The 16,001-nt window shown below is 42.8% G+C and overlaps 4 protein-coding genes and 1 pseudogene across 6 annotated transcripts; 2 read left to right on the forward strand and 3 right to left on the reverse strand.

The window, feature by feature from the left end:
* The first annotated feature begins 4 nt into the window (after nt 1-4).
* Nucleotides 5-3,317, forward strand: LOC146299419 (proton-coupled zinc antiporter SLC30A2-like). The gene is made up of 8 exons (XM_084684594.1): nt 5-402; nt 687-862; nt 985-1,131; nt 1,261-1,414; nt 1,624-1,807; nt 1,966-2,071; nt 2,203-2,337; nt 2,765-3,317. Exons 1-8 carry the CDS (start codon nt 323-325, stop codon nt 2,908-2,910), a joined length of 1,128 nt encoding a protein of 375 aa, XP_084540720.1. The 5' UTR covers nt 5-322; the 3' UTR covers nt 2,911-3,317.
* Nucleotides 3,318-3,353: 36 nt separating this feature from the next.
* LOC146299420 (atypical kinase COQ8A, mitochondrial-like) lies at nt 3,354-5,282 on the reverse strand (annotated as a pseudogene). Its single transcript, XR_014735249.1, has 6 exons — nt 5,213-5,282; nt 5,018-5,107; nt 4,709-4,819; nt 4,377-4,484; nt 4,079-4,286; nt 3,354-3,982 (listed from the first exon to the last, which is right to left on the reverse strand). The product of XR_014735249.1 is annotated as an atypical kinase COQ8A, mitochondrial-like (transcript).
* Nucleotides 5,283-6,012: 730 nt separating this feature from the next.
* LOC146299421 (uncharacterized) lies at nt 6,013-7,068 on the reverse strand. The gene is made up of 4 exons (XM_084683152.1): nt 6,937-7,068; nt 6,627-6,816; nt 6,161-6,235; nt 6,013-6,056 (listed from the first exon to the last, which is right to left on the reverse strand). Exons 1-4 carry the CDS (start codon nt 7,066-7,068, stop codon nt 6,013-6,015), a joined length of 441 nt encoding a protein of 146 aa, XP_084539278.1.
* A 962-nt stretch (nt 7,069-8,030) lies between these two features.
* On the reverse strand, nt 8,031-10,585 carry LOC146299422 (deoxyribonuclease TATDN3). 2 transcript variants are annotated; one of them, XM_084684596.1, is made up of 10 exons: nt 10,431-10,585; nt 10,310-10,342; nt 10,131-10,204; nt 9,948-10,032; nt 9,714-9,776; nt 9,502-9,611; nt 9,129-9,184; nt 8,896-9,008; nt 8,658-8,738; nt 8,031-8,549 (listed from the first exon to the last, which is right to left on the reverse strand). In XM_084684596.1, the coding sequence occupies exons 1-10, from the start codon at nt 10,482-10,484 to the stop codon at nt 8,406-8,408; spliced, it is 813 nt and encodes a 270-aa protein (XP_084540722.1). In that variant the 5' UTR covers nt 10,485-10,585; the 3' UTR covers nt 8,031-8,405. The 2 variants fall into 2 exon arrangements, with proteins under 2 accessions (XP_084540722.1, XP_084540723.1); XM_084684597.1 differs by having other exon boundaries at nt 8,047-8,549; nt 8,658-8,735.
* Nucleotides 10,586-10,600: 15 nt separating this feature from the next.
* On the forward strand, nt 10,601-13,845 carry fuca2 (alpha-L-fucosidase 2). The gene is made up of 7 exons (XM_084684595.1): nt 10,601-10,928; nt 11,021-11,208; nt 11,349-11,688; nt 11,934-12,144; nt 12,497-12,687; nt 12,811-12,916; nt 13,162-13,845. The coding sequence occupies exons 1-7, from the start codon at nt 10,741-10,743 to the stop codon at nt 13,297-13,299; spliced, it is 1,362 nt and encodes a 453-aa protein (XP_084540721.1). The 5' UTR covers nt 10,601-10,740; the 3' UTR covers nt 13,300-13,845.
* The last annotated feature ends 2,156 nt before the right edge of the window (nt 13,846-16,001 follow it).

Here is a 16,001-nt window from a genome sequence, read left to right on the forward strand (position 1 = left end):
GTAATATCATTAAAACGGGATGATTCATACTGCTTCAAGAGGTAAGCAGACATGCAAATATGAAGAAGCGTTCCCAGACGGACCGGGAGCCTATTAGTGAATGACCCGTCCTGTTATTGGCTATTTCTGAAACATGGTCCTCATGAGACCTATCACACGTAACTTTCCAGGTGACAATTTTCCATGTGAGGACAATAAGCATAGAGAACGAAGCGGCGCTTAAAACCAGTTTCAGCGTTTTTTTTTTTCTTCCATTTAATTGAGAGAAGTTTGTCCTGTTGCTAACAGTGTTGGACTATTGGTTCATTTAATTAAAACTAGCATGACCTTTAAGCCGATGGCTTCCGAGAGGCACAATCTCATCGAGGATGAATCCAAAACGTATTCAGTGGCATTGCTAAGGTATGGGGGTTTACTGTGGAAGCAAATCAGTGACATAATGTTTTGTATTTTTAACGGCATTGAATACTTAATATTGAATTTCAAACAACACCGAATTCACATGTTAATATATATTTCAATGTTTAAAAAAAAATCTGATAAAAAAATTCAAGGCTTCAAGGAGAATTCGGTGTTGTTTACATTTCAATATTAAGTATTCAATGCCTTTTTGAAAATATGTCACTGATTTGCTTTACCAATATTTTTTGTATTCTCATGCTTGCGAGTTGCTTTTCCCCCCTAAGTTCAACAGAGGATATTGAAGATACACCAAGCACTGTCAATGCTTGGCAATCTACCGCTCACTGCCACGGCAATGACAGGATTCCATGGACAAGAAGAAATGAAAAACAGGTGGCCAAACAAAAGCTCATGATTGCTTGTGCCGTCAGCCTAATATTCATGGTTGGAGAGGTGATTGGTAAGACTGTCAGTTTTTCAGAATCCAGTCATCTTTTAAGACATATTATTGTCTCTTTTGTTGTTGTTGTCTGTTTCTGTTGTGAAAACAGATACGTTTGTATTTCATCCTGTACTGTCCAGGTGGGTATGCAGCCCATAGTCTGGCTATAATGACAGATGCAGCACATCTCCTCACAGACTTTGGCAGCATCATGGTTAGCCTTTGCTCCTTGTGGCTATCATCCAGACCAGCCACCAAAACCATGAATTTTGGATGGCATCGCTCAGGTGAGTCTCTACTGCTGTTAATAAGATGAAAAGTCCACCTTGTAGAATACAAAAAAATCTAGGTTTTGGATACAGATGTATGCTTCAATACCACAACAACCACCTTCATGTTCATGTCTTTTGAAACAGAGATCTTGGGTGCCCTGCTGTCAGTGTTCTCCATCTGGGCTGTCACTGGGGTATTGGTGTTCATCGCTGTACAGAGAATCCTCAATGACGACTACGAGATCAACAGCTATGCTATGCTCATCACCTCTGGCTGTGCAGTGGGTGTCAACATTTTGTGAGCGAACTGAAATTCTGACTAAGTTGTACACTCTTCCATCTACTGTTCTTAAGATTGTGTGGGAGCAACATGGTGAAGTTGGAGGTTGGGGAGTAGGGGATGCATGTAGCTCAGTGGTAAAGTATGTGGTTGCCAATCAAGGGATTGCAGGTTAAAAAGCTCTCCCATACATCTCTGGAGAAATGAAGACTTTATTTATTTCATAGGATGGCCCTGATCCTCCACCAATCGTCCTCGCACGGCCACGCTCACAGCCACGGGCTCGCTCCTCAACATGGCCCTCACGGTGGCCAGGGCAACACCAGTGTGAGGGCGGCCTTCATCCATGTGGTGGGAGACTTGCTGCAGAGTGTTGGTGTACTTGTGGCAGCCATCACCATTCACTTCTGGGTAGGCAGAGGGCCAGTAAACACTGGACAGCAGCCTGAATCCACAAATAGTAGAACATAGTTCAATGGATTGATGACGACCATGTTGTTTTTTTAAACAGTTTTATTGTTCTAACCTGTATTTACTGACCCTCTCCCTACTTATCCTGTCCTGGACAGCCTGAGTTTAAGATAGCTGATCCTGTCTGCACCTTCTTGTTCTCCTTTTTCGTTCTGGGAACCACCGTCACCATCTTGAAAGACATCTGTAGAATACTCATGGAAGGTACGTCTGGTTCAATCATTCTGCTTGAGCTGCGGATCCTGTTGACTGCCTACTAATCAAATTCAAGGTTGTTAGAGGCTTAAACTGTCATCACCTTCAATGATCCTGGCCATGCCAACTGTACTTGACAGGGGTCCCCAGAGGTGTGGACTTCAACATGGTGAGAGAGCTGCTCCAGTCCCTGGGAGGAGTCAAGGCAACACACAACCTCCACATGTGGGCCCTCACCACCACTCATTCTCTGCTGTCAGTCCACCTGGCTGTTGGTGGGTTCCACTCCATGGACTGACTAAGCAGCACTCTGCTGTTTCCTCCTGTCCTGTCCGCTGTCCATGGCAGGAGAAGTTCTCTAAGGCTACAAGGACTCTATCAGATAGTCTGTGTGTGAGCATACAGGACAGATAACAGACATGAGAAACACCCTAGTAACTGGGATATTTACCTGTGTTAGCATACTGTAGATGAATATAAGTATGGATACATTTTTTCAGAAATTATTCCAGTTAGGATTACATTGGTTGTTTTGACGTTATACTGATATTACAAGAATCACAGGATATTAGAGGAATCATCTGCCAACCATGAAAAAAATGCAGTGATAGTTATTTGAAATCATCTGTGTCTTCAACCAAAACCAATCTTGAACAAATTTGAAAACCAAACGGATGGTTTGTTTATTTATTTGTTTTCTAGAAGAGGATGCCAATCCACAGGTAGTCCTCATGGCGGCAACGAAACTCCTGCAGTCTGAGTTTGGCTTCTCCAGCATCACCATCCAGGTCGAGAGGTTTTCAGAGGACATGGCCATCTGCTCACGATGCCAGGACCTCACAGACTGAAACGGACTGGGGAGAGAGTACTCCCCTGGTTCCAATGTTGTCCAAATTAAGTCTTTGAAGAGTCATGGAAAATATGAATTTAATAGTAACATGTAGAAATATTATGAATTTTATATATTTATTACATGTAGTGTAAAATGGGTGTGTAAAATTAGTCTTTGTTACAGGTGTGAGATGTGTGGGAAAGCTCCTGGTTCAATCAATATTGGCTTTTACTGTCCCAAGATAATGGACGGGCAAGGTCGATTCCGAGGCCTGGTGAAAGGTCAAGTATTTTTTTGTGGTATGATGTACTTAAAGCCTGCTTAACTCAATCAGCAGACCGACACCAATGGCACAGTAAACACAATGTGCCCTATTTATTGTTTCAACATAGGCATGAGTGGGTTCCAATAAGTAAATAAAATGCAGCAAAACATGAACTCAGAATGTGATATTCTTATTGAATTTTGTCAACTTCAACAGACGTTTCACTACACAATAAAAGACAAAGCATTAATAATTTTTTCATTACAATATAGTTATTGGTATACCTAGGTAATACTGAATAGGTAACAATCATTCCTGTTGTCAAATGTACTTCAGAACAAGAAAAGTGCATTTGTGTTTCAATGGTTTGAGTGTTTTTTAAAGCATTGTACATTTTAATAGAGACTTTATGAATAAGATACCTCAGCACATTTCAATACATTCACACTCATGAAGTTCAGCTGGCCATACACCTGATGTATTTGTGTCCTGGTTAAGATCAGAGCTGAGGGCTGGCTGGGCGCTCTGTCCGGCCTATTCTTACAGTACTTAGTGTACGCCTCCTGGAACATGTCCTTACAGGCAACCTTGGCGCCCAGCCGCGAACAAATGAGGAACGAGCCGCCCCTTCTTGCGATGGAGAGACCATCAGAGTCCATCAGAGGTCCTCCTCCGGAGGTGGGGCCAGGCACTCTCTCAGCATAATAGTGATCAGACTATGAATACAGTCTGTTGTGCTCTGGGCCTCAAAGTCAAACGGTTCCTCGGATGAGAAGGCCTACCGCCAAATCATCACTGCATCCACGTGGGCGTTCTCCATTGCCTGGGGTTGCAGATCAATTCAACAGTCAACAGTCAACATTGAATTGACCTTTTTAGCTGTTGCTGCATCTGATCAAGTTGGTGAGGTGCTCCGTACCTTTGATTCGTAGCCCTTGAGGAACTTCATGTCCCTTGACCACTGAAGAACTGTTTTGGTTTGCTGCTGCCTTGATGACGTGGTGATGAAGAGCAATTTGTTTTAAACAATTTTGAGGTTTAAACGATTTTTGCTTTGCCAATTGAGGTATTTCATGGTTTTTAATTAAGACTGATTGATGTGTGGCCTCAAAATCTAAAAGCGCAACCTGAAAGACAGGAGAACATGGCTCATTCATACAGAGAGAAGGCATTGTGTGATAGAATAAACCCTAAAAATCAGTTTGAAGGAAACATACCCTGTGAGTTTGGGGATCAAAGAAGAAGTTGGACCAGTTTGGATCTGTCTGCATGTACCTGAACTCAAACAGCTCCCTCAAGCACAGAATGAGAATATGCTCACAGATCTGAACAGACCAAAGCCAATGACAATGAGAAGAGAGAGGGACAGAAACGTGGCGATTCTTTTTTTAAACTAACAATAACATTGTACCACTTCATATCTTGGCATCATGTTGATGATGTCACCTTGTTGGTGCCTCAGCCTCTGGCACATGAAATCTAGAAACATGTCATGGCATGTCTTGGACAACTAATGACTTGTGAGCTGGCTGTTGACGTGGGTGCGTACCTTGTTCCTTAGCTCCTGGGAGAGGTCATTAGCTTGGTCCAGGGGGAAGCCAGGCACTAGGACGGTGATGAGGACGTGCTGGCTGCACAGTTCATCCACCACATCAGGTACCTAGAAGAAGGGGTGGTCCTTTAAAAGCTCTGGGAGGCAGACAATGAGGCAGGCTAATCAAAATAGAACAACGGTACTGACTAAATATTTCAAGTTCACATATTTTAACTTGCGCAATCTAGCTCAAAGCCCCTAAAAGTATGCTATCACTTAAGCTGACAGGAAGACATCGAAATGACCTGTTTGTCCTATACTCACTTGAATTTCTTGGCACATTTGGCCTCTCTTACGTAATCACACTTTAGCGCCAACTCTCTGCTGATGACCTTGATCAAGTGCTCAGGAAACCTGGGATAGGGAGAATAACATTGCTCATGTCCCTGGATTTGATAGGGAACTCGCCAAAAAACTGTTCTCTCTCCAAATCTCCATACTGCATCATTTAAATCATACCTTTAGGCAGCATGTTGTTCAAACTCAGGACGATCATCAAGTTGTTGACATCACTGTTGATACTCTTGCCTCTCCACGATACTGAATAATAAGTGTTACAATAATTTCAAACATGAATGGTTCAGAACTAACCAGAACTCGTTTCCTCATACCCAACCACACTTCCTGTCGTCACCTGGATCTTCAAAGGCCATCTCTCTACCATCCTTCACCTTGGCCAGGTGCACTTGTCCAAAGGAGGCAGCAGCAAACGGTCTCTCCTCTAAATACTCCAGCTTGTCTCTCCAGTTAGGACCTAGATCATTACTAATGGCTTTCGGAAGAGGGCAATAAAACCAAGTTGTGCTTTACAGTAGCATGGCCCCCCTCATGTGAGGTAACTATCTTTTCACACGTATTTAATTTTGATGTACAATGACTGAATGTCCTCACACATACCTCAACTATCCCTTCCCCCTGGTGTCTCCACCCCCAATACCAGACACTATTTTTCGAGGGGACTTTTATTTATTAAATGATACTTCATCATCTGCTTGGTAGGCATGACGTCAGCACTCTGGCGGACACGCTCAAAGATTTTGGCCAACTGAGGATTGATGAAAGCATCATCTGAAAAGACAAAACATCAGTTACAGATATGCCACTTCAGAGTCACGTGTACAGTTGCCTAATTATTATTTATTCAGATGGGTATACGTTAAGTCATCATACAAACAGCAGGAGCAGAAGGGGACTGAGAACACATATAGCCGCCGACATGCTAAACTGGCCGTAGCAGTGAAGCATGACGGCTATTGTGATCAGCTGTCCGAAGGCTTATTTTGGGTGATGGCCTTCTTGTCACCTAAACAATACAAGACCACAGCATGACACTTTGACAGTCACCATAGAACAAACAGTACTACCGAGTAAACATCACCACCTTGTTTTGTCAACTTCCAAACTTACCACTGAGCTGGTCGGGCCTCAAACTTTTTTTGGCCACCACAGCAATGGCCCCGAGGCCAAGACCAACTGCCAAACCTGCAGTATGAAATTAGCATCACTAATAAAAGAATGATATACATGAACATGTTACTCTAAACAACCTTCATACAGATGGTAGCAGAAAAATACAAAGAGCACTACAGCAATTTAGGCAATGTCAATTCCACTTCTTAATCAGAATGAGAGATCCGGAGACTGTAGGCATTCAAAGGTTAGCTAAAACCTGGTGACTGATAAGCTTCACATTGTTTTGAAACAATAGCCTAAGTTAAATAAAGTTCTCATGTTGCGACACCTTAGGCTAGAATAATGAGACAAACAAACCCCCCATCTTGTTGTCTGACCTGTTGAGTATTCAAGCCACACCTCACTAGACCTGGTATACAGCAGGTGATGTTGACAAGTACTGGTAGTATGCTTGCTGTACCTCCAAACTTGACCAGCCCCAGGCCCCAGGCCCTCTGCTCCGACAGCAGCCTCCCGGTGCAGGCCCCCGAGGACCCGTACAGGTGCTTGACCCCCGGGACGCTCCTTCTCACAGTTATCAGCTTGTGTGAAGAAGACCCTAGAGCAGCACTGGGCTGGGGAAAACCCTGCGGCTGCTGCTGGACATGCCCCTGAAAAACAGCAACATAACTAGGCGTGTTGATAACAGAGGACATATTGAAACAGGGAGCGTTCGGTACTGTGCTCTTAGGTGTGCTTGAGTGGAATGCAACGCTTCACAACGAACAAACAGGATGAGTGACAGGGATGAGGTCACTTGGGTGAAGCCCTCTCGGGAGGTAAACAGTGGCAGAGTGCTGCGTGTAGATCACTCTCTGGTCTCTGTCACCAGCCATGTGCTTTAGCCAGGTCAGGCTTCGCATTATCACTGTGTCTCCTCCCCTCATGCTTTCTGTCTCCAACCTGCACAGACAAACAGCAACAGCAGCATGTTGACAACAGCGCACTTATGTTCTAGTGGCTGCTCCCACTAACACTAATAAAATAGACTAGGCAGATACAGATAAAACCCTATAAAAAATGTATTCTGAAAGCACCAACTAAAAGATACTATGTAAAACACATAATGTTTGGTTCTAGTGGTGTAATTGATTAGTATGAATAAAAAAGTGTAATTTATTTCCTCTCACTGAGAGACACCCTCAAACGATATTCATTTTCAAAATAACATTGATATTTACCCATAACTGGTAAATATGGGTCATCATAACTGGTAAGTCCATACTGTCATCAGAACATAATAGGCTATAGGCTATATTAAGTTATCACCAATCAAAAAGAGAGCGAACAAGCACAGTTCTTAAAGTTACTATAATTTATGGTAAATCAGTTCCAAAGTCTTAACCTACAAATCAACGTAGCCTAAGTAAGCCTATTATCAAACGCAGACTTCACTTTCAACTACATGCACAATCGCTTCTTGCAAACAGTCGTACTCAGGTGAGAGGCGCTAAAGGACAACTGAATTCCCCCAGACCGACCTGAAGGGGTAAATGGACCAATCAGAACACAGTATCTCGGCCGTTTCGTTAAGTAATCCTTCTATTGGTGTTTTTTTTTTGCTGTTAGTTTGAACCATAGAGGTTAGAACGCTGCTCCAGTCAAGTCGGACGCCCGTGCGCTGTGGTAGTCTCCACGTCTATGGTCTGGTTCCAACCTACCTTTAATTGTCTGGCATGCCCCCCTTGATCTGAACCAGAAGGAGCTATAGCTGATCAGTGGTCAGTAATCGTGGACAAGCCTGACCATTCAGAGTAAAACATCGAACTAACCAATGACCAGACAAAAAAAAGGACCTGGAAAGGACGTGCTTTCATAACTTGCATAGTGGTATGCCAAAATACAATAACATGACATATCATTTGCATACAATCAACTGATATTAAATGTGTGCTTTATATTCTGTGCATAACATTGTTCAAACTACTAACATTATACATTAGCCTTAAAAGGGATATTATAAGCAAAGATGATTTAACTTTAATAATTTTTTTAAATTCATTTTATTCTTCAAATTCAACTTTGCACAGCAGTCAGGGGCCTATGAGGCCATAATCCCACTGCAGTGGTCTGCTATAAAAGAATAAACAAAAAATGTTTAACAATAAACATAAATCACAGCAGCAGACTGTGGCAACTGAAGTCCTTCAGAACAGACACAGTCCAATGAAAGGGTAAAGATCCTCCCAGACTGGGCAGGTCAGACCCTGACGACAAGTTTCAGCTTAGGGAACAGCCGGAGGGCGTTCTGGGTCGTCACCTCCAACACCATCTCCAAAGGGACTCCCTTGATCTTGCTGATGTATTCGGCACAAACAGAAATATTTTTGGGCTCATTTCGGACCTGTGTATGAAATATGAAAAAATGTAATCTTACATCTTTGGATTTTCCACCCAGACTGGGTTATTTACCAGCTCATGGTACAGAATAGGGAGGTTTGAATGGCTCTACCTGCTTTTCTGGACCCAGGGCAGGTGAATCTGTTTCTAGACATATGCTTTCCAGAGGTAGCTGTTTTACAAGCTTCTGCTTCTTGTGATAAAACACAAACCAAAACACTGTCAGTCAGTTAATAGACGTTTTATTCAGTCACCAGGATTCACCCATTTATTCAATGATATGTCCTTCTATTATTTTATTGGACAAAAAATTGCTTTTATTATTATTACTATTATAGACAATTTCTTACCTGTTCACTTCTTATGATGGATGGCGGGATGGAGAAGTAGTAACCTGCTCTCACACCCTCCATCGCCACAGAGGGCTTCCCATCAAAAGCATGGAGCAAAGCTTTCTCAACACCTAGTAACAATGGAGGCAATCATTACAGCGTCATCATTTGTATGCTTCAGGACTAGATATCTCTTCAGAGACATAAATACTACAGCATTTAGAAATACCTCAGGTGCAGTCATCCATTACCTTGCTCCTTTAAGAGGTGTATGGTGGGCCTGCCAGCAGATCTAGAATGAACATTTCTATCCAATGGAAAAAGAGAATCTGTCTGTGATACTTTCTAGGTATATAAACTGAAATATGAAAAGTTGTATAGAATAATTTGTAACAATGGAGTAGCCCCCTGTGGGAAGATTCCATTTAGAACACATGGTACCTTTTCTAAATGCAACCTTTTTTCCCAGATGATTCCTTTTATTATCATCTTTCCTTTAATATGTTTTTTTTTTTTTTTAAGAATATGACTACTGTAAGGAAAATCCATCACAGTATCAACTCTACCTGCATTCCACTACCAATACTAATTTGTGATTTGGTGAGTAAGCTGTGCATGACTTACAAAGGCAGGTCAAGCTGTTTGGCAATCTCTGCCTGACGAACAAGCACCTGTCTCTGTGCATCTTTATCAGTGTCACTACTGGCATACCTGGGGGTAAAATCCAGGCCTACCTGTCAGGATGAAAGGATAGATTTAAACTGATGAAAGCTCCTTGATTAAATTAATGTTATCATCAAATATAAGCTGGTCCTCCATAAGGTACACTGGCCTACCTCTCCAATAGCCACGAGATGGTGTTTATATTTCTCTATTAGGGGCAGAGCAGCGTCCAAGTCCTATATTGACGGGCAATCCCACAGAGATAAAATATACAGACACTCCCCAGTGTACAATAAATATGTAAGATACATGAATTGAGCAGACGTTTATCTAAAGTAACGCACATAATGAGGAGACCACTATGCTAGGCATTCGTATGTTGTTTTAGTTTAGGAAGGTAGGCCTACCTCCAGAGTGGCCCCCCGCTGTTGCGCTGGGGGGGAACCTTGTACGGGGTGGACTCCCAAACACGGGAAAATAAAGCCAGGAAACCTGTGAAAATAACAGGACAAAGACACGTGCAATACCCGAAATGTCTTAGATTCAAATGTTCAAATTAAGTTTGTTACACGGTTGTACAGGTTGTTTACCTTTTTGACAATTGAATGATCTTCTCAAACTCGCCAGCATGTTCTGCAACGGCTAGCAGCGCAGAAACCCCAGCCTGAAATGAGACGAAAGCTTTATTAGGCAATACATAATCAGCCTGAGGAGCCATCGCTATACACACGATAACAATTAAGACAAGTTACAACTGCGTGTTACTTACCCTTTTTGAATTATCAATCACTTCCTCAATGTCCTTACAAAAAAGAGAGCTATTGATCAAAACGTGGCTTACAGTTTCCTTAACTAAATCTTACGCAATACTCGGTACACGGTAAGCCTACCTGGTCAAAATCTCCTGCTGAGATATGACAGTGACAGTCGATGAACCCCTGCATTTGTGTTTAATACAGCCAACATGAGTGCACAGCGCCTGCATGGAGACTGCACTGGGGACCCTACGCTGTGGGCCGTGCGCAGCATTTGTGACGGTCCCTGTGACAGACGGACTTCCGTTTCCTGGTTTGTTGGACTAAGGTGCAGCCTAAATATTATACACAAGGCGACTGATCATGTGAGAACAGTCGTCATATAGCTCTATATAAAAACTTGTGACTTGTGCTTGTACTAGATTAGATTTTGCTCGCGGCAGCAATGGCGCTCTCTAATCTTGCTGCGGTCGCCTTCCTGTTGGTGGTCGGCCAGTGTAGATGCGACTACAAACCTACCTGGGAATCAATCGACTCTCGACCTTTACCAGAATGGTATGACCAGGCGAAGTTCGGCATCTTCATACACTGGGGTGTATTTTCGGTACCCAGCTTCGGTAGTGAGTGGTTCTGGTAAGTTGTATTTTTTAGTTTTTATTGCAAATTAACAAACGAAAGAGGGGGAATGTTATTTTATTAGTTTAACTTTTTGTGTGTATTTCAAGGTATTTTTTACAGAAACAGAAACTGAAGCCTTATGTAGACTTCATGAAGAATAATTATCCTCCAGACTTCCAGTACCAAGACTTTGCCCCCCAGTTCACCGCAGAATTCTTCGATCCCAAAGAGTGGACTGATATATTTGCCTCGTCAGGGGCCAAATACATTGTCCTCACCACTAAACACCATGAAGGTGTGTAACATTAGCTATCCCTTTCTGTTATAGAAGACACTCCTAACTGGAACAATGACATGAAACATGCATTGTCATAGTCATACTAATTAGCAGGGAGGAAGTTTATGAAGTGTTATCTGTGTGTGCTATTTCTTAAGGTTTCACATTATGGGGCTCCAAGTACTCCTGGAACTGGAATGCCATGGACGTTGGGCCCAAGCGGGACTTGGTGGGGGACATGGCAGCTGCTCTCCGGGCCAACAGTGACCTGCGCCTGGGGCTGTACCACTCTTTGTTTGAGTGGTTCAACCCACTGTGGCAGCAGGATGCCGCTAACGTGTTCTCCACAAACGTCTTCCCCACTTCCAAAACCCTGCCTGAGCTCTATGAGATAGTGACTAAGTACAAGCCTGAGGTGCTATGGTCTGATGGGGATGGAGACGCACCTGATAAGTACTGGAACAGCACTGGGTTCCTCGCCTGGCTGTACAACGAAAGGTAACAGAATTTGCTACATGCATGGGGGATGGCTATGCCTCAGTGGTGGAGCATGTGACTGCACATCAAGATGTCCCAGGTTCAAATCACCCTGTATGTAACTTTGGCTAAAAGTGTCTACTAAATAATGAGGGGGAGTCAGGTGGCTGAGCGGTTAGGGAATCCGGCCCCATTCGTAATCTGCCCTGATTTGATTGGCCAAATATGACAAAAGTGTTTGTTCATTTTTTTTTTTACTTCCGCAGCCCAGTTAAGGAGACGGTGGTGACCAACGACCGCTGGGGCTACGGCTCCATCTGCAAGCACGGCGGCTACTACACCTGCGCTGACCGCTACCAGCCAGGCCACTTACTCAAACACAAGTGGGAGAACTGCATGACTATAGACACCAAGTCCTGGGGCTACAGGCGAAACGCCCCTCTCCAAGATTACCTCAAGATTGAGCAACTGGTGCAAGTGAGTTATGAATCCTGAACATTTTTCCAGATCTTTCTGCATGACAACCAGTTTTATCTATGGAAAAATGACTCGGCATGAAGTCCGTAATGGGTTTCTGTGAGATATTGTAAAGTTTAGTTTATATCTTAAATTACTTTGAGGGAGGCCTTCATCCACAAAACAGCATGGTACATTGCCTTGGATATTGTCTTGACATTCTGAATTGTTTTAGGATAGGTATAAAAGCTCAAAGGGAATTGATTTTTTAATTTGTTTGTCGTTAACAGGAACACAGCTGAGACGGGTAGAGTGGTATTGTGTCTCTAGGAAACCTGTGAATGATTAGCTGAACTGTGTGTGTGTGTCTCAGACCCTGGTGGAGACTGTGTCATGTGGAGGGAACCTGCTGATGAACGTGGGACCCACTCACGATGGTAGGATTGCCCCGATCTTCGAGGAGCGGCTCCGGCAGATGGGCCAGTGGCTGAAGGTCAACGGGGAGGCCATTTACAACACCTCAGCTTGGAGGGCCCAGAAGGACAACACTACTGCCGGAGTTTGGTCTGTTCTCCTTCCCAATATTCCTAATATTCAGGATCACTGAGTTGTGCATGTACATCATACTAGTGTTAACGTGTTGTTTACATGCAATAATATGCTTGTTTTGTTTATTTATTTGTATAGGTACACAAGTAAACCACAGGAGAAGGCTATCTATGCCATATTTCTCGAGTGGCCTGTTGATGGAAAGTTGTTTCTGAAAGAGCCTGTTGTGACAGGGCAGACTGAGGTAAAATATTCTGTTCCATTTGGCTATGAATACAGGAAGTATGGACACATGACTCACATAACTCGTGCTGAATTATCTGCTTAAACTGTCAAGTGGAATTCAATTGGGGAAGAGTGTGGTGGGACTGGTTTGTCAGGTTTGGCTCCTTTTAGTGGTTGAGATGCTTTGAACGTGCATGAATAGTGTATTATGTGTGGTGTTGCATTTAGTGCGGGACACATTCTTTGCCTTTCTTGCCCTAAAAGGTGGTGCTTCTTGGTCAAAAGCCATTAAAATGGGAGCCTTCCAAGCCTAGTGGGATGACTGTGTTCCTGCCCCAGCTGTCCTACAGTGAGATGCCATGCCAGTGGGCCTGGACACTGAGACTGACAGCTGCCACGTAGAGGAGGAAGAGGTGGGACTGGAAGAGGAGGAAGGGATAGCAGGAGAAAACAAGGGAAATCCAGTTTGTTGTCAGGTTAGAGGCAACGCAAATCATCTCTAAAATTATTTGGGACATTGTCTACACTACCTGTACTAAGGCTTAAATAAAATGAGGTTTTAATGTGAATTCAGTGCCAACTGATGCATTATGGAACTCAGGGTATAGAGATCAATTATTACTTTCATTTAACAATTCCAATTTGTGTCCAGTTTTGGTGACTGCTCTTCATATGGCAGTTTCTCATTAGCAATGTTCCCTGCCCTTTTGAGGTATCTGGAAAATACATTTAGATTTCTGGAATATCTGTAATTATTTTCAAATGCAGAGCACATGTACTTTATGGAGGAAAATGGGTTTACTCTAGAATTATCAGTGGTTTTTAAATCTTTGTTATAGAGAATTGTGCACTTTTTTACGATTGATTTTACATTTTGTATGTGGTGAGTATAAATATGTCATCCATTCCACTGTCACTTGAAAATTGAATAAACATTATTTCTTTGAATTGTTGTTTATAAACCATTATAAAGTTATTTTGATTGTGCATAGAAAATAATTGATCTGTCAGTTCAGAACGTTCCGTTTGGCACTTTGATGGACCACGGGCTCCCTCTATTGGCGCACTGTGAGGTCGCAGTGCGTCCGCCCTATTTTCAACTGAAGCATTTTTCCGACGTGTTAGAGACCTGAGATGTGTAAAGAATAGCTAATATACATATATACACGGAATTAACGACACTAATAAAGTATGTTAGAACAAGCGATGTTTTAAAAAACACGTGTAGAAAGTCTTTTTGGGACAAGGCATCTGCTGACCTCTATATTCATGCGCCTTATTTTGGACTGTTAAGTGTCCGTGCTGGAGGCAACGTGTGTGTATCAATGTTGTGTCTGCTCACTGTGTTGCACGCGCCTGAGAATGTGGGAGGTACTTGTTTAGCCAATGTTCCATGACGTGAAAATAGGGGGTTTGCAAGGGGTTCTCAAGTGCCCCCATATCACAGGGTAGTCCAGTACACGTAAACGCACAATTATGCAAACGGCTCCTGTGATATCCACCTCGGCCTCCCAAACAAGGACAAGTGTTTGCACACATGTGGAACTGGGAGTCTTACAGCGAAATTAAACCATACCGACTGATGTCATATTTCCATAGGCTATTATTACTCAGTATTAGAACACTCCTAATTAAATGTTACTAAAGGATTAAACAATAATGAATCCATTCTTGGGGGGGGGGGTGTACTATGATTTTTCTTGAGTTTGTAGACCGGATGTGCTGCTCAGGTTTTGTTCGGGTGCATAGAACATGGAGACAATGTGGAACTGTTGGCCTTACGTTGCCATGGGAACTCACAATCGTGCCAGATGTAAACTCAGATGACGGAACACGAATAACACAGCCTGTCTCCACTGATCATCTGAGAAGCACTTGCCTATCACAGTCCTGATGTGTTTCTCATAAACACAGTCCCCCCCCCTCTCTCTCTCTCTCTCTCTCTCTGCCTATGCCTCTTTATCTCTCTTTCACACACGCACACATGACCTACACAATGATACATAGCCTACACCTTCTGTTCCCCATCAGTCTGAACTCTCATATTATTAGAGGCTTGCTGGTAGGAGGGTGCATGTGAGGCATTCAATCACATGCAAATTAGTTGCGGATGTGAGCTGGTCAGCAGAGCTGTGTGCCTCAGATAGTGGAAATGCCAAGCAGTGTGGAACTTCCAGCGGGACCGACCATTATATTTATAGAGACAGGCGACTTGACCTTCACTGCACATTGAGTATCAGCCATTTTAGTGCCGCTCATCAAGATACGGAATACAGCATTACGGGCCTTCCCTGCAATGCAGTCGTATGTTCAGCTTCAAGTTCATCTCAGTCCCGGTTGATCAAAACCTGTAGTCTCATTCTGTATGAAGCATATTAAATTACATTTCATTTATTTAATTAATTTGGACCGACTTTAAAAAAAGAAAAAAAGTAGGCTAACTTTTTGAATGTTACAATTGTAAATGAATGAACTGTCATTTCTGACATTGCAGTTCTGCTATTTGGATTAGAAAGTAATTTAATGAAACATGTTTGGAAAAAATTGTCTTGATTCTACATAGGCCAAGCTGAGGGCAAGTTAGGCCTAAGTAAGCAAACTTTTGTTTGTCAGCTTGACAGTTTTATGTTACCAATAAGCCTCTAGTTGATAGCCCCCCCCCCCCACACACACACACACACACACACACACACACACACACACACACACTATAGTAAGCCCAGCTGGGGCAAACCTCTAACCAAGGTCTCCTATTCATAGACACGCAAAGTTGTTCTCACCTCCGTTCCTACTGAAACTGAAGAAGACGGTCAAGGCAGATCTGCTATTTATAGTTGTGTTTATTGTATTGTATTGATGAAAGGGCAAAGTTTTACCTAAGTGACAGGGGAACCTAAACAGAAGTGTCATAAATGTCCTGTAAAATAATATACTGGATATAATTTGATTTACATATAGTGATTACTTTGGTTATGTAGCCAAATCTATTTCCTTTGGAAATGAGATGATATTGTAGTCTAAATTATATAAAGATAGGCTATTTCTAAAGGTATTTCTCTACTGACCCTGTTGGGTTTGCGTGAAAGATTAATCATAGGCTACAT

The sequence above is a fragment of the Hypomesus nipponensis genome, chromosome 3, assembly GCF_054491055.1.
Source record: "Hypomesus nipponensis isolate SF chromosome 3, ASM5449105v1, whole genome shotgun sequence".
Lineage (NCBI taxonomy): Eukaryota > Metazoa > Chordata > Actinopteri > Osmeriformes > Osmeridae > Hypomesus > Hypomesus nipponensis.